The following is a 21,597-nucleotide window of genomic DNA, read 5'->3' as shown; positions in this document are numbered from 1 at the left end:
CTGCTTAAAAAGAAATGCAGACCGGGGGGATTTCTTATAGGGCAGCACAACCAGAACCTAACTTGTTACGGTTTAAAGTATCCGATTCTTCTCGCCGTGTTTTATTTATCCTCGATTGGAAGATGACCACAGCCGTGGTGTCGCCTTTCTTCGACTTTAGCGAAGTGATCAACAACAAGGTAAGGAAAAAAGTTTTTGCTCGATCTGTTTGTGTTGTGGAATGTGGACTATTATACTTTCCTTCTAGATTTGAATGGACGATTTTTTTTTGTTTTTGTTTAGTTGTATTAAGTAACACCAAACAACAATAACTGCTTTTACCACTCTCGAGTCATCTTTAAAGTTCTAATGTAGCAATAAAGTAGTCCTAGAAGCTTGCAGCCAGTAAAGTTCCCTGCTTGGCTTGTTCTGGAGAATCCATGGCTTTGATTTCACAACGTATGTCGGTAGTTGATGCATAATATGTTTATGGACATTTTTTTTATATCAAGATTTTAAGTTAAAAGTTATATGAAGTGAAAGTGTATATCTTGGATCCTCAGGCTGCTTGCAATTAATTTGAATTTAATCACAATCTTAATCACTCTCCAGTCATTCCTTCAAAATAATGATTTTAATTAAAAGTACACATTTTCATTACACTAAGTTCATTTTAATTAAAAAGAATGCATGCATAACAATTGTCAATATATTTAGACATGGCATATCACACCTCAGTGCACGTCAACTTCCCACAAGTATTTCGTATCAACTACCCATGTATGTGTCATGCTTCCTTTTGAACTTTATAAACTGAAGTTTGGAGCAACCGGTTTCAGATATAGCAAACTTAACAAAATACTTTTTTTGATTGACCTGTCTGGGTGTAAACTTGAATGGTGTATGAATCTGTCAGGGCTGTCCCGTGATTTTATTGAATTAAACTGACTGAGAGGAGTGACTTAGAAAACCAGTAAGTCAGGCTGGTTCTTAGATATGAGTCATTAACCCATAACTGTTGTCAGACATAATTTGTCCGTGGAGTTAATGTGCTGTGTGGATAATATTGAGTATATATCACCATCCAGCTGTTTAAGAATAAATTGTCTGTTTTTAGTTATATAGCTTTATTCTGTGTAGTACAGAGATCTTTTTCCTTATGAAAAACTTTAAGCAGCATGATCTAGTTTGATAATGCTGATTCTGAACTTGTTAATGTTGTCAGACGTGGTCATCAATGTCCACAGGTTTGCAGGCAGACATAGTCTCACATCTGATACAGTACGAGTTAGGATATTACTCGTATCAGACACACGCAGTCTTTGCTTTTCTAAAGCAGTCAAGCGTTCCATTGGTGGGCATCAAGCCAAACTAACAGTTGTTATGGCCTGTATTACTCATGGGTTTAAGATGAAGCCAGTGCAAAACAGTTAAGACGTGCCAACCACTTTGTGGCTTTCAACAACTGAATTCAGTGTCATCATTGTTCTTTTTTTGTCTTTTCTTTTGTAGAACAAAATGCTGAACTTCAATAATAACATCCTCAGTACTCCACACCCTGACTCTGTCCCTTGCACGGGGCCAAGTCTGCCCATCTCCAACCCCACTGGGTGCCTGCTGGACAGGAAGGCTGTGGGGACACCCTCAACTATTGGGGTTTACCAGCGCCGGCATTCCGTCACTTCGGCTAGCAACAAACTCAACCAAAACCAGTTCTTGAACATTGCTAACGCAGATCCATCCCTGCTCGGCTCAGGGATGGGAACCACCGGTAGCAGCAACAAAGAGAACCGACTTCGAGACCGCTCGTTCTCGGAGACAGGGGATCGCCTGCTACAGAAGTGTTTGGGCCCTGGAGGCCCCAACAGCCAGGTCAACTCAAGCCGTTACAAGACAGAGTTATGCAGGCCATTCGAGGAGAATGGCACCTGCAAGTACGGTGACAAGTGCCAGTTTGCCCATGGCATTCATGAGTTGCGCAGCCTAAGCCGCCATCCTAAGTACAAGACCGAGCTGTGCCGCACATTCCACACCATCGGCTTCTGCCCCTATGGCCCACGCTGCCACTTCATCCACAATGCGGAAGAGCGCCGTGGACCTCCACCAACCCCGTCCCCCCTTTCGTCCTCCAATAAGATGGAGAGGCCACGGCTGCAACACAGCTACAGCTTTGCGGGGTTCCCCAGCTCTGAAGGCTTGAGGAACAGCCCCACCTCCGTCACCCCTCCACCTATATTTTCCCCAGACGATCTGCCTGAGTGGCCTAGCAGCAACCCCTTTACGTATTCCAGCCAGGAGCTGGCCAACTTCTTCAGTCCCAGCCAGGGCAACGCACCTTTATCCTGCTCCGACCCTTGCACCCAGGCGCCACCTTCCCCGACAACCCCTTACTACTTCAGGGCCATGTCAGAGTCTCCCCAACTCTATGAGTCTCCATCCAGTCAGCCAGACTCACTTTCTGACCAAGAGGGCTACCAGAGCAGCTCGAGCGGAAGTCTGAGCGGCTCCGAGTCTCCCATCCTTGACACCACCCGCCGACTGCCCATCTTCAGCAGGCTTTCCATCTCTGATGACTAAAGCACATTGAGCCAGACCCCATCCCCCTTTTCCACTGCATGCAGCAGTCTTGTGCAGAGAGGATGAGATGCTAGCACCTCTCACCATTTCTCTGGCACCCTAGAAGCCGTACACTTCCCTCCTTGTATCACCTCCGCTCTGAAACCGATGCAGTGAATTAAGGGATCTTTCTCTTTTTGAATACTCTTTTTAACCAGAACAAGCTAAAACTCTCCCGGCCTCAAGGCTCTTCTGTTTTCCGGGCCTCGTCTTGCAGAGCCCCTGCTATGTTCTTGGTGTGACTGTGCCAAACACGCAGAGTAGGAAGTGGATTAGCAAAATGCTAATCGTGAGAGGTATGAGACCGTTGTGCCAGGTGCCACAGCTGCAGTCAAGTGTAGCGGAGCCAGTGGCACGGTTATGGGAGAGATCTGTGCCCATCCCCCTCACAAATTACCACTCTTCTCAAGGACACACTTTCATAACTAACTAAAGCTCACAAGTGTCATGCTTGGACCTTTCACAACTGTCTTTGTAGACCAGCTTAAAGCAAAAAGAGGAAAAGAATATGAAAAGAAAAAAAAAGACAAGTGCCTGGGGTTAAGTGTTGGGGTCAATGGACCACAGTTTCTTTTATCTTTCCTTTTTTTTTTTTCGTTCCTCGTGGCCTGATTATGTAGCTCTTGTTTTGAGTGTGTGCTCTCCCTCCCTTGAAATTGCAGATTACACCAGTCTGCAGGAAGGACTTCTCTCATAAGGGTTGAATGAGAATGGAGCTCTGGAATATTTCAGGCACATTCAAATGTTCAGTCAGGTGCTGTCTGTTCCGTGTCTCGCCTACAGCCAGCACAAACCCCTGAGATGGGATGTCTCCACTCGAAAATGAACAATTCCTTAACCGTTTCCTTTTTGTTGTTGTTGTTGCTGTTAGTGCCCCTTTTCCCCATTAGTTGCTGGTTACTTAAAGTTTGTTGGGAAGGGAATCTTGTTATTAAACCTTGAGACAAACTCTTTCTTCTGTCCCACCTCAAAACGCCACCTTCTCTCGGGCAAATCCGCAAACAGAGGGAGAATTCCATCATTCCCAAGGTGCAGTTCAACCTCCTCCAGCTTCACTATAGTTCTTCATGCAAGCACCCCCCCCCAACCCCACCGTGTAGATTCTGCTCAGAGGAGCACTTTGTAATTTCATCATCTTTCCACCTCTTGGTTTTTATTTTTATTTTTTATTATGGTTATTGTTTATTATTATTATTATTATTATTATTATTATTATGGTTATATTATTGTTATTGTTTGAAAACCTTTCAGAACAGAAGGGTTTGCTTGTCACTGCTTATTTAACTTATCAAAACATATTTATTGGTGATCATATGCATTTTTTGTTAATTTTGTTTGTATTTATCTTGATAATGAAACGATAGAATATATTTTCTTTTATGTTAAATTATGATCTTCTGTATTAATCTTAAGATTGTGAAGACTTGTCCGCTTTCTTTTTTCACAGTTTAATATATTGTACTACAATGACTTTTGTTGGCAACTACACTTAAATGAAACTTAATTTAAAGCAAAAAAGCAAAAACAAAAAAATCCTCTGCATTTTGATTTATTTATTGTAGATTTATTGTCATTCCCTTTTCTCGAATAATTGACTGCAAAATCAGTACCAACTACAAAATCAACTACCATACAACAATTCCTTGACTCACAGGAGTGTCAGAAGTTATCCCACAATTTAAGGTATTTTTATTTTTAGGTGAGCTTAGGCCCCACTTGTAGCAATTTATGTGGCAGTGAAAAATCTTGCTTTTCAAACGGTGAATTTTTATTGTGAAAAACAAACTTGGATTACCAATCCAGTTTACTGAATGCCTGAGCCTGATGATAGATTTGATCTATGGAACAAATAATTTTTTTTTTTTTTTTTTTAAACAAGTTGATCTAAGATACAAAAGTTTAGTGGCCTTAAAACGCATGCAACACATTTTAAATACCACCATGAAGTGTTTTTTTTTTTTTTTTTTTTTTTTTTTTTTTATGTTCATAAAGGTTTAATGATGTAATAAACCTCCAGTGTTAAAACAGTTTATTTGGTTTATGGTGGTGGACATGATGAAAGGCAGGCAATAATTGTGACCTAATGAGTTGAAGTTCTGTTGTCTTTGGACATTTGGAGCTTTTGGCCTATATGTAAAGTGCCTCTTTTACACATTCCAAGAGCAAGCATTCTTTGCCTTAAATAAAGCCGGGATGCTTTTTTTTAATGACTTACTGCTTGTATCCTCAGTGGTTTAAGCAATGATTGTCCAAGTTGGTTAACAGTATAGACACAAAGAAAGTATCTGAAGAGTTGAATGTATTTTGTTTTCATATAAACAGCTATTGTTGTTCACTACAGTAATTTTTATGAGTTTATATAAGATTGATCTCTCTTTTGTAATGACTGATTGCAGTTAAAACCAATAAAAACCCATATTTTTCAGAAAATAAATGATCTGGAGTATCGTTTTTTTTTAAGCAGTATTCATCTTGTGGTGGATGCAAGGAGAATGATGACTTGAAGCAAGGAAAAAAATACACGTCCTGCTGTCCAATGTGATTAAAACTGAAAGTTCAATAACCGTAGTGGTGGGTGTGTGTGTATACAGTACATTACACTACGGTAGGGAAGATGGTTTTGGGTGCACATGCTACTTAAATGTCTTGAGAATGGTTTGACTGAATTATACTTGCGACTGACCACTGAGGACGAGAGAACACAAACTTCATATTTGGTTAGGACAGCAATTTTCACAGAACCCCAATTCTGCATCATTATGGTTTTTTACTCATCTCTGTGGATCTGGCATCTGTGATTATAGGAAGAAAAAAAATGTGCTGCATATTATCAAACATTTTGACCCATGGTGGACTGTTATGAGGGAGTTCCTAGGAATGTAGTCATTGGTAGTCTAGAGAAGAATTGATGGGGTACTGACCTGAATGTGGTCAAACTCCATGGGTCTCTCTGATTACACAGTTCCTAATGGGAAATCTGCTTCTCTGGGTTCTGCTGAAATGGTGATGAATTAGGTTAGAGGAGGAAAGATCTCAGAAGTCAAAGCATGACACGTTACATCAGGGCAACTGTTAGAGTCTGGCCGTTATGTAACTTTGTCCTCAAACAGATTGTTAACTGAAAAACCCCCTTCAAACACAAAAATTGGACGTGACATTAGATCTCACAATCGCTAGTCTATTATTTCTTTATCTGAAGTGATCCTAAACTTTTCTTTTTCAGGATTTCTGAGGTGTTTGAGCTTCTATAAAGTAAAACTGATAGCATTTCAACACTTTTCAACAATCACTCTAAATATAACCTATTATAATCAAACATATTTCAACACTTAAGTTGGCAGAAATGAAGTAAAAATTAAATGAATTCTATTGCATTATAACAAACCACATGGCATTGAACTTGTAGACAAGTTCTCAAAAAAAAAAAAAAAAATCCACAAAAATACATTTGTGAGGTTTTAAATAATAAAAAAATCATAATGGATATACTGTCCAAATCTTTTTGACACAGTATTTGTACATTATCTGACTGTCAAACCGCATAATGAACTACATGTGTGGTTATTTTGCTAGAACACCTGTATGAACTGGTTTCATCTTTTAAAAATAGCATAATTTGTTTATAAATGCCACAGCGTTTTAATGCACTTGGTTACTTTCTTATCTTGTGTAAGTGTGTCTTATGTGTCCAAATACTTTCTGGAGCCTTGTAGAGTATAAATACTAATCATTTCTACCAGTAAGGCAGAGCTCAATATATGTTCAACTTGTTGGCACCAAAGTCTACAGAGTAAACAAAACAACACTCAAATATGTTCCTTTTTGCTATTTCCATTGTGCAGGTGATGGAAAGACTTGCACCAGTTGCTTGGTATTTTCTGTCAGGTGTACCTATATAACCTCCTCATCTTTCCCCCACTGCACTCTCCACCCTCGTGAGCGAGGCCACATCCTGCAACACTTGTAAAATGTGCCTGTAAACATATAGGTACTCTATGTGTTCTCATCATAAACAGGAAGCAGGTCTCTTTTTCGCTTGCAGTGCGGCTGGAGAGAGAGAGAAAGAGGGTACGGCTCGGAAAACTTCATGTGTGGCTTCTGTAGAAAACTGTTGCCGTTCAACCTGCGTCTGTGTATCTGTGTTGAGAAACACTACCAGGCTTTGTAATGCGTCTCTCAGGAAGTCCTGGAATGGATTTCTTGATGTTTGAGCAGTGCAAACAGACAAAAATGTGCCAATTCTGCCCTTTTCTGTATCACTAGCCACAGATGAGCATGTGTTTGTGTACATGTGCGTGTGTGTGTATATGTAGAGCAAGTGGAAGGCCAGGGACAGTGATAACTTCAGATTGAAGAGTAACTTGATTTCTGTGAAGTAAGGAGTTCCATGTGAATAGTTTTACTTGCTGACCTACTGTTCATTATTCCACTGAGATATTTCACCAAAACAATGAGGAAACATATGCCTAAATTTGCTCATCAATAATGTTATTGTAAAACTAACAAAAATAAAATAACAAGTTGGTTGTGTCATAGACAAGTTTTTCATGGCCCTGAAGGCATCTAACTGGTTTCAGGTTACAACAAAAACACCTTAAAACAGTGAATATCATAGCAATGTGCTAAAACTACTCAGAGCACCCTGGCAACTTCAAGCAAACCTCTAGAATCATGATATAATGTTTAAACTCACCCCAAAACCCCACTTCCCATTTTCTTTAAACTGTACACATTTAGTTTATGTATTGTGTTGAGCAGCTTGTCCCATCTCAGCCCGGTTATTATGACCGAAAGGTCCACATATAACTGAGGCATTCGACTACAAGCTGGTTGAGAACTTCTCCCATGAACACTTATTCTAGAGATGTGCAGTTATAAAATCTTCTGGTCATGAATATTAATCTTGGCCCCCTGGCTGTTTCCTTAGTACATCACATGGTTGCTTTTTACCTCTGCAGAGCAACCCTTTACCTACACGAAGAGCAGAAGAGTATGACAGAAAAAGATTTTAAATAGAAAAGATCTGCGGTTTGGAAAAGTTTCAGTATGAAGGTGAGCTGGTAGTGGAACCAGGTGCAAAGGAAAGTGTGGTTGTGACTTGTGACTGCACCCAGCCACTGGATTCTATTTGCAGCATTTCTCTGGCTGCTGAAACAGCACAATGAAGCATAGAGGAGACAGAGTTAGAAAGCTGAAACTGAGCTACTTAACCCTGTCACATCTCTAATCTGTACCGTGTTTACTGTTTGCATTGGACCTTAGAGTAGGGCTTTGGAAGCTTCTGGATGAGATTAAGGCAACAGAGAAACTGCACTTTCTGCTATGAAAATACTGCAGCTTTCACTGCAGGAGTAAAAAGACAGCTGATGTGATGCTAGAGGGCAAATGCTGAGTCTGATATGTGAAGTTATGACCAAAAAAGGTAGATTTCTCAATCTGTTTCTCAAACTGTTTGACGTTGCTTTTGACATTTTACGAGTGTGAGAGTACTGACGCACAATGTCTCTGAAGCTCCAAACCACCTTTTCTTCACTTCCTTCCTACCTCACAAGTTCTCAAACCAGTTTAGATCTAAATTAACCAATTATTGTCAAGCAAAACCAGGCCTTGATTGTTTTTCTAACTCTGAGAACCCACACATTCAGTCATTGTCTTTGCTGATATTAAAAACAACGTTCTTGCAACTAGATTAAAACTGGATGCAGATATTAGATCCGTAATGACCGAAATTGAAAAACAGTCTGAAATATTTCGACTTTAGTTGGTGTTCTTGATGTGAGACAACATGAGTGACAAAAACCAATTGGGGATGAGATCCGAATGAGTGGTGAAAACTATTGGACAGTGGACATCACATGATCACACAGCTTCTCTGACCTCCATTAAATCAGAATATACCATAAGGTGGGAAAGAAACAGGTCGATGTGGTCATAAAGGGCAAACTCTAGATGGTGGGTGGTTGGAAACTTGGCCTGTTTGTGTGAGAATGTGTTGGTGAAAGTGACAACGACATAGCACACTGAGACACTCGTGACATTCCAGAACTGTAACTGAATATTACCAAAGTGTCATGATCCAACAAGAGTTTCAAACTCAGTCTGGCTCCAACACAGCATTCCAGCATTACCTGTGCAAATGAAATACAAAAGAATCATTTAAGGAGTCATTTAAATTTCATACAAGTCAAAGATTCCAGACAATAATTTGGACTTTTTTTTGTCAAACCATTTAGGAAATATTTCACCAGCATTTATAAGCAAGCTATGTTTCAGGCTGCTATCTGTCTCTTGAGGGCAATGAAACCATTCAACACACATTCAGGCTCCAACATGTCAGACAAGAGTACGAGAGACCAATGATCTGCTTATCTTCTGGATGAACCTTAAGTAAATGCCTAAAGGGGAATATTGCCTTAGCTCCGTTCACACACTCAAACACGCCCCATGTAGATCTTATCCACGGCGGGACTTGAGTAAGCACTAAGAAATGACATGTTCCGATAACCAGCTTTCTCAAAATAATCCACGATAACATTGTTGTAACAGACAGACAAACGAAGAACTGATAGCAGCTTTATCTTATGACTGGTTCAAATGAGTCATCTGTCTGCTAAGAGCATTGTAAAAAATGTTTGCAAGAAAATCAAAAAGGAAACAGATTTTGATTAGAGATTTGTGAATGACTGATATGGGATCAGATAATATTGAGATGTTCAGTTTGTGGTTTGCAGAGGTGATTTAAATTTTTAGGATTCTCACGTTCACAACTTCAGCTGACAAGATACTGACAGGTGACATGTGAGAAAGCATATCTAGACCGAAACAACACAAACACAGCGTCTGAGGTAAAAAAAAAAAATTGCTCCTTTACAATTTGGAACCTACCATTAGAAAAAGAAAAAAAAAACCTAACCTGAGATTGCATTAGTACATCTCCAAACAGATTCTCACAGGCATTGTTCCATCAAGATTAGGCCTAAACGAAACCAGTCAGGCCTGTTCCTTCCATAGCCCTTTCCTCAGGGCATGCTCACTTGCTCAGACAAAGTGCACGAATACAAACATTCACACCTTGACATAAACACATGTACAACCAGCCATAAAATCCTTTCAACACAAGGCAATACAAAGTAAGCCTTGCAATACAGATAGTGTACCCTGTGTGTAAGATGATGGTACTCAGAAATGTCACACTGAAGGGATGTGGAAACTCTAATAAAGGTCATGCTTCAAAAATATAGTCTGGGCAACCACAGAAAATTATTTTTATATTTTTAAACCACTTCATAACCTTCTTTCAATGCATGCCACGGAAGCAGTTGAGGAACCAGTTGCTAGATTAACATCTTCAGATGATAGGGTTTTAGCACCCACAACTTCTGGTGGAAATTCACATATTTTGACCATCTGAGCACACACAAATGAGACACACTGATATTTTTGACCGTAAATGAGATCTGGGATGGACAAAATCAGTGAGCAAGCGAAATGTGATTGAATATATTCTTTTATCTGTTTACTTAGTTTTCACAGACTAAACAGGAACTTGCTTCTGCTGTGTATAGTTTTACATACAGGATTCAATTTAAAAACGTCACACTAAAGACCACCCTACAACCCACTGTTTGATGGAAAAGTGTGTGTGTTTTGTTAGTGAACACCCATGTTCGCTCAAATGAATTTAACTCAAATGGTCGCTCACAGCTGTACGGGTACACATGTACTGTCACGCTCCTGTGGCGGCAAACAGGGCGAGGATGATGTGCTCTATTGTTTAACAGAGGAGATCAGGCTGTTTTTAGGAGCTTTGGAGAGAGGAGACCAAGGAGGTTAGAGGAAGAGTGGCACAATGAAAGTCAGAGTGCTCTGTAAATCACTGCTTAAATGATCCACCACCTGTTTGTCTGTCTGTGTGTGTGTGTGTGTGTGTGTGTGTGTGTGCTTACGTCCGTTCTCTTCTCTCATCTGGTTGTCATGCTCTTATAACTTTATTATATATTTGATATTTGATATTTATTATCATAGCACTTAGAGAAAACATTCTGGGATCAACATTCTCAAAATGTCCTGACGATATTATTTGTACTACTTGTAACTTTTTAGTAACCTTAAAATAATGTTCTAATCAAAACAAGAAAACTGGAATGGAAACATTTTAAAATGATGTTCCCACATTATTTATAACCTAATTTTGTTAGCTGGACAGTTTTTAGAGTATATAGAGTATATACAGAGTATATAGAGTCTGTATACAGAACTGTAGGTGTTAAATACACATTTACCAGTTAACACTAAACACTAAGATTCCAGTCCCAGAATGAACTGTAATTCCAAACTTGCAACCCCCTGAATAATAAATAAATAAATAAATAAATTTAAAAAATGGGTCAATTTGGAAAAATTGCAGACTAAACATTACATTTCATTCCATTCCGAAAACATCAAAAACAATATTAACAATTAATATGAATAGTTTTATAATACTTTGTACAGCACTTTGGCCAACAAAGTTTGAATTTAAACATGCTTTAGAAATAAAATTGAAATTTAATTTAATAATATATATATATATATAAAATTTCAAATATTTCTTATGCTTATTAAAGAACTAAAGTTATTAGCTTAGCAACATGCTAATGTCCAACTATATTTAAATCAAAGCGAGGCAGCTCTCTATCTTCACCTTATGTGTTGGGCATACATATAGACATAGGCCCTGTCCCAAATGGCACCCTTAGCTCTCACGGTCTTTCACACTTTTGTGCCAATGCAGCTTTGTCTGTCGGTTAGACGTCTGCTGCAAAGCTTGCCTCAGTGCAGGCTCTGCAGAAGTGTGCATTGAGCATGTAGTGGCCTAAAAGGGGGTGCTTGTGAGTATTGTAAGTTCATAAGACCATTTGGGTGTGTGCCATTTGGGATAGGGCCACACAGTACACACTTACACATTGTGAGTCGAGCTCTGTGTGAACAGCACCAAAATATACATAGAATCAATACGCTGAATAACCAATAATGTGATATTAACAAAATAATTTAATACAGTGAAATGTGGTTCTTGAGGAGAAGAGGGTTCGCTACTGAACCTGATGTACATCACAGAGCCACTGAAGAAATTAAGAAAGTTGTCGCACAAGCCCATGTTCCATATTTCAATGTAAAAATGCAAATGAGATCCAGGTGTTGGGGAACCTTTTTTTATGTGCACTCATACATATGAAATTACAATATCAACAGTAATAGCTAGTCATAATGAATTACAGCCCACTTGTTTTATGGAGTTTTCCATGAATAGGCAAGATTGAAGGTCCTGAATTGGAGGGTGGAGAGGAGGTGTAGATTTGTGGAAAGGAGACCTGCTCTAAGGTCTCTGCAAGCTTTTATGGGCCAGGTTAACTTTGTGTGCTCAGATTGTCTCCTTAAGCTGTCAAGAGAACCATCATGGTTAAAATCTTGATAAATCTCTTCTCCCACCTCTTTGCCTTTCATACATCTCCAAAAGAGTGATAAAAAGGGGCAAGACATTCTCTGGAAAGCACAAATCGGTTTTACTTCCTCTAAAGTGTTATTTGCCGGAAAGGAAAATAACTGTCTCAGTGAGATAAGCTATTCCTCTCTTCCCAAGAGAGTAAAACTCAATTGTCTTCAGAAACCAAAAGCCAGAAGAGGCCAAGATAGTAAGCTTTTTTTTGCATACCGAATATAGAGATGTGTGTGGATTAACCTAAACATATCCTGAAACTGCTGTCTTGTTACATCATAACCTCTACATGTTGCTTAACTGGCTTACCCATAGCCAGTGAGCTCAGTGGAACATACAAGCAGTTCCCGGACTGTGCGCCATAATTTGATTACTTCCCTTCAGCCCTGTATTTAGTTTGTGTTAATTTGGACCATTGCCTGGCTCTTCCCGTTTGTTCTGTTAACTTTTATCCTTGTAGTTGCCCAATGTGCATCATGAGGAACCAAGTTTTTCGGATGACCCCTTGTGACCTATAGGTTGTTTGGTACCCAGATAATTTTGGCCATCCCCTACTTTGTAGTCAAGGTGGATTCTCTAAAATTGGTATTCTGTGGAAATGTCTGTGTTCCTTTTTTTGAATCTCAATCACAAAAACAATATTTACAGATACCTTAAAAGTCACATGCTGACCTTTTGAGAGTGGTCACTTTTGGTAAAAGCTCACCTCAAGTGGTTTTTCTGCTTACAGAAAAGAGGAAGAAAGGGAAAAAAGTGACCACAAATAAAAGTACAGAATGCAGATCTATCCAGGATTGATATCTACACCAAAGGCATTTTAAATATAGTCCTATAGTCCTATATTGTTGTTGTTTAGTTAATTTATTCATCTAAAAGGTGACTGTTGGGAAATGGGCAGGTCTGGACAGAATATGACCATGAAAGCAAACAGGTCTGTATTATTGAGTCTACATTGGGTGGTAAAGGTGGGCCTCCCTCTGGGCGCCAGGCGGCTGGGGAATATCTGATATGAGCAGGGAGAGGTTATAGAGATTAGATTGGGGAGAAAAAAAAGAGAGTCTCCAGTGTCCCATCCAGCTTTGATTTGACAGAAAAAAAGCACAGTATAAAAACAGAGGAAGACTGTCTTGAAATGCACACCTTTGTAAAAGCTGCTTGTGTATAATGTATCGAAAGTGGGCCCCTTTTTTGAAATGCTGCCAAGTCTGTGGCCACTATTGGCAGTCACATTAATCCAGAACAGGAATAATGGCAGTAGAGGAGGAGCCAGAGCAGAAACATTACCTGGCAATTACAGGGCAACAGGACTGGGGGTGGGGTGGATAGGGGAAGAAAATGCAGAACATATGGAAGGCAACACAAGGGCGGACACCTGACCTAAAGCGGGTCAAAAATACAACTTACTCCCAGCAGCCCTAACAGAGTACAGGGAACGTGTGTTGCTTGCTTGGGTCATGTAATGTTTATGTGTAAAGCAGCTCCAGCCCAACAACATGTGACCCCATAGAATCATCTGAGCCCGACGGCCAAGAACCACAGCCAACCGTATGTGCAGCCAACACACACACACACACACCACGAATGCTTCAATCAATTTAGAAAGCTATGAGGCGACAATTATTGGTTAACACGCTGCTGACAGGCCATGTGATGGAATTCATAATGGACGTTGTTGTCAAAGATAAAAAAAGAGAAGCGTGAGGATGCCCAGTCCCCTCTACCCACCTGAGATGTATCAGATTTTGTACAAGGAGCCACACCATTTCCAGTCTCTGTGGAAATTTTAAGTCATGATGAAGGGGTCTCTCTATGGTCTCATGTTTTAATTTTACGTGCCAATGACGCAAAGGCCACACAGCTGACTGTGAGTTTTTATTGTAAACACAGCTAACGCCACTGGGCCAGCTGTTAAGCTTCTTATTTCTCTCGTCATTGAAGTAGAGCTCTAATCTTTTAAAGATCCAGTTACTGGCTGGGTTTTTCCACCAGACTACTGGTTGTTCCACTAACTAAAACGCATACAGGAAGCAAAGATGGCTGGTTGGAGGACAGTAATATAGAGGCCCAAGATTAGTATTCCCATACTAAAGCATTAAATATTGAGGTCAAAGCTTTGGCTCTCTTTGAATGGCACAGTTTATGTAGTTAGTGAACTTGTAGTGTTACACAAGACTGCGTCGCTCATGCCTTGACCCCTTCATTTCAAATAGAGGAAGGAAAAAGAGCCGCTTAATGGGAAAGACAGAGATGGAGAAAAAATGCACGCAAGAGAGATGCTGATGAAAGCAGAATGGAGGGAATATAAACTGAAGTCCCAGCAGCTGTGTCGAGGGCTATGGGGACGACTCTCCCGGCCAAGTTCCATGTCCGCTCCGATTATGAGCTTGGAACAATACGGCCCATTGTGGGCTGGCTGCTTCACCATTCTCTCATCATCTCCCACAACCCCCTCACCCCCCATGCCTCTTGCTCGGTCCATCTCACACAAACACTCACTTTATAGATATGAGCACACTCTCATAAACCACAAAGCCAAAGAGATACTCTGAATCACCACATTTGTCCAGTGACTCTGCTTTTGGCAGGTGAGGCAGCTCTGAATTGGAAATGTTGAAACTAAATGGAAATACATCTAGGTGAGTCAGCCTATTTGACACAAGGGCCTCATATAATCCTGAATCAACATGACCTGCTTTAAATAAAATTCATAGAAGTAAGGAGAAAGCCTATTACCTCAGACAACAGAAATACAATACCCCTGAGTTATTAGCCTACATTTCAGCACTCTTTGTTTTGAGACACTGTTTGAGGAGAAAAAGTCATAACCTGCTTTTGATGTAATGCTTATGACAAAGCGTGCTGTCCACTCTGTCCTACTTTAAAGAGGAAGGTCCTCATTGTCAGCATGCCTTCCTATTGACAAATAGCCCTGAGTCAACAAGACTGTCACTGTTTTACTTCTTATGCTCAGCTAAAACTACCAGTATTGCTAATTGACACACTAACATCTTGTTGCATAATGCGGCCTAATTCTTGCATAACCTGCGGTATAGAGGCTAACGTGCATTAAAGAAACCCATGCTGCTTTGAGTCAGATTAGATCTGGGAGTCTTTGAGATCTACAGAGCTTCAAGTGAAAATTTTGGCACATCTCGTACACTGTTTAATTAACAGGGAGTACTTGACTAGTGTTGCTATGCAATATGGTTTAAACAATGCTGAGGAACTAATGCTATTTACAAAGTGTTTAATGGGATAGTTTCCCCCAAAGTAAAAAAACAATTTATGCATTAACACGTTGTTCCAATATTCCAAATCTGTATGCCTTCCTTTTCTTCATCACTTTTCTTTTTATTCCGGTTGCATTAAAAAAGCATTTAGTACATAACGTAAAATGAGAACATGTTGGAACAACATGGGGCTGAGTAAATAATCAAAAATGTTAATTTTGGGTGAACTACCCTTTAGTTTTCTGTTATCATGAAATGAAGCTAACCAGCCATTTGTTGATCACAGGAGTTGTGATAACATTCAAGGACAGCAAAATGAGCCTGAATCAAACAAAAGCAGGTCACAGCACAGCACCCTAGTGAGCAGTAATCAGACCAAATCTTGCCTGAGGAACAACAGATGCAGAGGTGCTTTAATCACCAATATGAAACACCTGCGGTAAACAGGCCTAGTTAAAATTTTACAGAACCTCTTGAGAAAGAAAAAGCAAGAGAGACAGAGAGAGAAAGCGTGTGAGTGAGATGTATGAATCTAATTTTCAGGAATGAGATATCCAGAAAAAGCATGACAATGGTCTGTATTTTCAGGCTGTAGCTGTTTCAGTTTCAAGGTTTTGTGATCTGATTGGATGCAGCTGCAGGAGATCACCATGGGATTTCAACAGCAGCCTAGAACCTAGAAAAACAAACTCTGTGTGTGTGTCAATAACTTTTTAAATGTCCCAGGCTGTTCACAAAGGGATGTACTGCAGTATTTGTGTACACATTAGAAACAGAAATTTAAACACTAAAATGTGCAATAATTCAGTGATTGAACAATATTCCCTACACTTTATATTATGTGTGAAATGTATGCGCTCCAGTCACTTTACGCTCACTCCTTGTACAAAATCGGATAAATCAGTTTTTAGCAATCCAAATGAACAAAATGAAACAGTTATAATGTCAAACTGAATAAAATGCATTAATGGTAGGGGGAAGCCATAATGATCCAATATACAGGGTTCTAAAAATATGAATTTCCCTAATGTGGCCTCACTTAAACTGGTCTGTTATGTTCCAGAAATCATTGGTCTATAGCTAACTACAAGTCTCTGCACGTCTCTGATTGTATGACTGTAGAGTGCGGTGAAATGTAAGCATGAAGTAATCATTTCACAGCAAAGGCATGTGCAGGTATGCCTGCAGCCAGCGGGCTTATGGAGTCCCGCATCTATGTCAGCAAGCGGTTGTGCAAAGTTTGGCTGCGTCACAAAGGCGTTGATGGACATAATTTCACGCCTCGGGCCATCCAATGCTGTTCACTTTACAATCTGCAGGACGAGGCTTGTAGGAGGTTGCCAGAACAACAGGTTTTCACATGAAGTGATTATTGTTGGAGGAACAAAACATATGACTGCTTGACCTGAATATAGGTACAGAATAAACACGTTTAATGCCCTCATCAAACAAAGCACTCAACTGCCAATACAAGATGACATTATAATGAATGCTGGAAAATAAATCTATTCCTTTAATCACGTGATATTTGCATGATTCATTAATTTCAACTTGAGACTGGTTTATCAGTTGATCGCATATGGGAAGAACACCTGAAGGGTTTTGCTGTGTATGTGTGTGTGTGTGTGTGTGTGTGTGTGTGTGAGAGAGAGAGAGAGAGAGAGAGAGTATTCTTTCATGGGAGAGTGGCAGGACTAAATCTCTCTAAGCCTTGAAAAAGTATGAGAGCAAAACAAGAGCACAATCCCCCCTTCCCATTCCAGCTTATTAAATGTGCGGTTAACCTAAAATAGCTGTTGAGGAGAAAAAAGGTTGCTTGAAAAAGATTGTGAATGTGCAGGATAATACAGATTTCTTGGCTGGATCTTACCTTCTGGTGAATAAACAACACTGAAGTCTGTGAAAGGCAGTGGGAAAACAGACAGAGAAGGAATGAAAGTAAAAACACAGAAAGAATCCCAACATTCTAGGATAATTTAACCTAAGACTGATTAAAAAAACATAAGATATGAGTGTGAGAGAACAGAGCATATTTAGATAAGGAGAGAGCTGGTGGAGCGGGCAGAAGAGATACGTAGGAAGAGAGAAGAGTGAGGCCTTACAACAGAGTGGGAGAGAGAAAGGGAGTGACAGAGCATTGCTTTTCAGGACCAGGCTGAACAAAGGAAGCTTTGTGTGGAGTGCTGAGAGAGTGGAGTGGAGCCAAGACTTAGGGAGGGTTGAGCGGTGTGCACTGACTGCATTCCTGCACTGCCGTTACTGGACGGCTCTCATTTAGACCACTCCAGGAAACATGATTATCTCCCAATAACAAAACAAGCCCCTCCTCTTTACATTTCTTTTTCTTGATGACTTGACATGTCTTAAAATAGCAGCTTCTTTGATCGAGCCGACATCTGGGCTGCCAAAAATAGCATTATCTGTAATCCCCGGAATCTGTGCTTATGCATAATATATGCCATACCACTGAGCAGACAAAAGATTCTCCAACTAAGACCAATTTCATTTGCATGGTTTATGTTCCAGTGTGCCTTTCGTGGCTAGTAAATATGGTAAGTGCAGATCATGACAACATTTGACAGACTCAGGAAGGGTGTCTGAACTTTATATTCATGTGGTAATTTTGTAGCTGTAATGCCATGAAGAGGCTCGTAAAAACCATATAAACCATACAAAAAATACCAAAAAGACCATCACCAGCATACACCATCATATATATTCTTTTATACACCTTTCTACATCTTGCGATTTTGGCGTGTTGGTGTCCCCACTTTCTTTCTTTAAGACAGCTTTTTGTGAAATATTTAATTTGCTATTCAACAAAAATTGTGACAACTACTCAAGCTCATTAAAATAGTGATGTCCAGTTCTTCTGTGAAAAAATAAAATAATCGTATACACTGAAGAATTGAATCAGTTTGATATATGAATGAATCAGTCATACTGGTTTATGTACTGTATCACTGATGCATTGAAAAGTATGGCACTCTGCACATGACATGCAGGGGAAAACATAAACTTTAAAGCTCCTTAGTGTTTCAAGGAAGAAATTCATAATGGCTTGGAACAACATGCGGGTGAGTAAATGATGACTGAATTTTCTGGGGAGATAAACTAATCCGTTAACTAGTTTAACCAGTTAAACCAGAACCAAATTTGGACCAGCATGGAAATTAAAGCTAGTCTAAGCAGGCCTTTTCAGCAGGAGTAACATGTTCAATAATGTCACAGGAAGCATTTTGTGTCTTATGTCATTTTGTCCACTATCATTAAAACCAAGACTAAATATCCCATAATAGTGGCTCTGTCTTTCTCATTGCTTGGCTAGCTCTCCTTCCTCCAGAACTCATACACAGCTGCATTGTTCCACAAGCAGAGTGCTTCAAAAAATAAGCAACTACATTCGCTATCTAATTTGGCAAATAAAATTTGGACTGTGAGCCACCTGACTTGGCCTGTTTTTCTTGGAAAGTCAAAGAGAGACGTAGATATCAGAATGGAGAGTACACGAACACAAGTACCCTGAATGAAAATGAGCACACTAATGACTTGTGGTACATTAGTGCTTGGAAGTCAGGGTTGAAGGGTCTCGCCATTATTCGAAGAAAACATCTGATCTGGCATCAGCTTAAATGAATGGTGCCCACATCTTCCATTCTCCCTAGTCTGATCCCAGAGCAGTACGGCAGACTTACGTAACAGTTTGTTCCAACTTGCGCATTTCCCCTCAGTTTTTCCACTGCCTGTAGTGATCCATGAAATGTGGTCTAATCATGCTTTTAATGTCATATTACCAATGCTGTTACAAGACCTCAGATTTCTCCAGCTATTATTCAACAGATTCTGAGGAAAAACATTCCTGTACACCTTTTCTACAGCCAACTTTTTAAATCCAGATCTGAGCCCATAATCAACCTAACAAACTGAGCCAGGGCCCCCTCCCTATCTTTCTGATCGGCCTCATTTGAGGTCCTCAGTAGAACACAGTATAAAAGAGGAATAAATAATAATTCTGTGGAAAAAAAGCAGATAGGAAAGAGAGAAGTGAATGACAGACACAAAGAAAAGTGCTGAGATGCTGAGATTGAAGTGGCGTGACGAGACCCCCTATCTACCACCCCTTTCCCATCCCCCTGCTGGATTAAGATGAGGCGTTTTCTTCAAGAGAGGAAGAAAAGTAATTACCCATCCCCCAAACACACACACGTACACACACAATTTCCACTCTCACTTCTTTCTTTTCATCTCTTTTTAATTCCTCTACTCAGCAATTTCTAAACCTTTTTGTTCCTCCTTACAACCCTACTTCTCTTTAAGACTCCCAGAGGACACTGGCAAAGAGTGAGTGTGGAGTCTGAACTATGTGTGCGCATTGTGAATTTAAAGCAGTGTCTCCTTCAGGGGTTTTGCATTTGTATGAAAGGCGAGGCAGATGGATTTGGCCGTAATCACGGCTTTTCTCTAATGCACACAGAGATGAACATTCACAGGGACGAGTCTAATTAATGGCGGAGCTGCAGGGGTGCTTAAATCAAGATATTATAAAGTTTTGAAGTTAAGTTGCTTTGTACCTCTGTGGTGAACTAAACTTTCCCCCTATCTAAAGATAACTAGCATGCTGATCAACATCTATGTGGACATACATGCACCCACAATAGTTGTTTGTCAATTACCCGATCCTATTATCCAAGGTTTTACAAAAAAAAATTAAAATCTCCAAGTACTTCAAATAATACTATGGTGCACCATCATGGTAGTGTCCAAAGAATTACCATTGGATTGGTACTGGAAAATGGTGTTTGAAAAATCTTGGTAATCCCTGCTAAAAAGTGTTGCTAAGACGATCATTACTGTCCATGAATTTCAGGCTGGTTGAATTTCAGTGCTAGTTTAAAACTAGCCTAGCAGGTGGATCATCACAGAAATGCTGTTGACTAGCATGGTCTTTCTGCTGAAACTCGTTGATATCTTACTGGTTAAGATACGGTAGTTAAAAGACTCTGACACAGTGGCATTCAAAACACAACATATGATGGTGACCAATGGAAGACCAGTTTCTACCTCTGAGTAAAAATAAAAATGTTATTGTGAGAGAATTTTTAAAAGAATATATAAAGTCGCAATTGTGAGATATAAAGTCACAATTACTTTTTCAGGCTTCAGGTTTTCGGGAAAGATCATATAATTTACATACTAAATGGTACCCAAGTTTATGTCCATTTAGAGGCAGACAATGTGGAATGGGCAGGCAGTGAGAGAAAAGGGGTAGAAGCAGAGAGGAGTACATAGAGAAGATGGAGTTTGGTAGGGGAGTGGTTTTAACATCGATAAAAGTTGGGCCCTATGAAAATCCCCCTCTGCTCACATCAAAGCCCAGCCTGCCAGTTCAATTCAGAGAACCAATCTGCATTCCCATAGGCTCCCCCTGTTTCCTGCCCCTACAAACACCCCCAGCCCATCTCCCGGCTCCCCCTGACCACGCTCCCTTAAAACAGAACCACCATTGTCCCTGCACACTCCCTCCCTCTGCCCAGCGGGTGACCATTCAGATGTCCCCCACCTCGCTGAACTCCACGTCCAGGCCAGCAGACATCCTCCCTGCCCCCATGAGAGGACAGAGGACAGAGGCTCGCTTTGGGAAATGACCATTACATACTGAGCGGATCAAAATGAAAGAAGTCATGTGATTGTGTGTGCATGCAGAGAGAGGCAGATCCCATGTGGGGTGTGAGACAGGTCTTGACGAAAGTTAGATGTTTGTGGTAATCTTGGGGGAGAGAGATAAGCCTGATGGACCATGGGGTGCGAGACGTGCATAAAGAAGAAAGGTCAGTTGATGGATGGTGCACAAAACAAGCTCTGAGTGCTTTAATCAAAACAAAAAAAGGGAAGAGAGATGAGATGAGACTAAGGGACAGATTTGGAATATTTTGAGAGACTGATTCACTTTCAAATCAAAAATTCATCTTAAAGGGATAGCTCAGCCAAAATATACTCATCCCCATTTCATTCCAAACCTGCATGGCTTTCTTTCTTCAGTGGAAAACAGGGAAAAAAGATATTTTAAAGAATGTTGGGTTCCAAACAAGACTGGACCGCACTGACTTTCATTGTACAGTGTGTTCCAAACTTGCTTGCACATATATTGAAGTAAAACTGTTGAACAAATTTTATTATGCGTCTCCTCTTATTTTTCTTATCCTGACACTCACACAATTTGCCTCTGAAGGTCTACAGGTTCAGTCAAGGACACTGTCAAACCGAGTGTTTTAAATGTCAAACCAAAAGAGCAGA

At 40.1% G+C, this 21,597-nt stretch overlaps 1 protein-coding gene across 1 annotated transcript; it reads left to right on the top strand.

The window, feature by feature from the left end:
• The first annotated feature begins 6 nt into the window (after positions 1-6).
• Positions 7-5,029, top strand: LOC109053699 (mRNA decay activator protein ZFP36L1-like). The gene is made up of 2 exons (XM_019071017.2): positions 7-179; positions 1,492-5,029. The coding sequence occupies exons 1-2, from the start codon at positions 15-17 to the stop codon at positions 2,554-2,556; spliced, it is 1,230 nt and encodes a 409-aa protein (XP_018926562.1). The 5' UTR covers positions 7-14; the 3' UTR covers positions 2,557-5,029.
• The last annotated feature ends 16,568 nt before the right edge of the window (positions 5,030-21,597 follow it).

This window comes from Cyprinus carpio, chromosome A17, assembly GCF_018340385.1.
Source record: "Cyprinus carpio isolate SPL01 chromosome A17, ASM1834038v1, whole genome shotgun sequence".
Classification (NCBI taxonomy): Eukaryota; Metazoa; Chordata; class Actinopteri; order Cypriniformes; family Cyprinidae; genus Cyprinus; species Cyprinus carpio.
The sequence above is the reverse complement of the archived record's forward strand: the minus strand, read 5'-3'. Positions and strand labels throughout refer to the sequence as shown.

What these genes read in the sequence shown, in the direction of transcription:
- LOC109053699 (XM_019071017.2), top strand. Translation starts at nt 15, where the DNA reads ATGCAGACCGGGGGGATTTCTTATAGGGCAGCACAACCAGAACCTAAC. An exon ending in GCGAAGTGATCAACAACAAG is followed by an intron (nt 180 to 1,491) that starts GTAAGGAAAAAA and finishes TTTCTTTTGTAG; the next exon opens with AACAAAATGCTGAACTTCAA.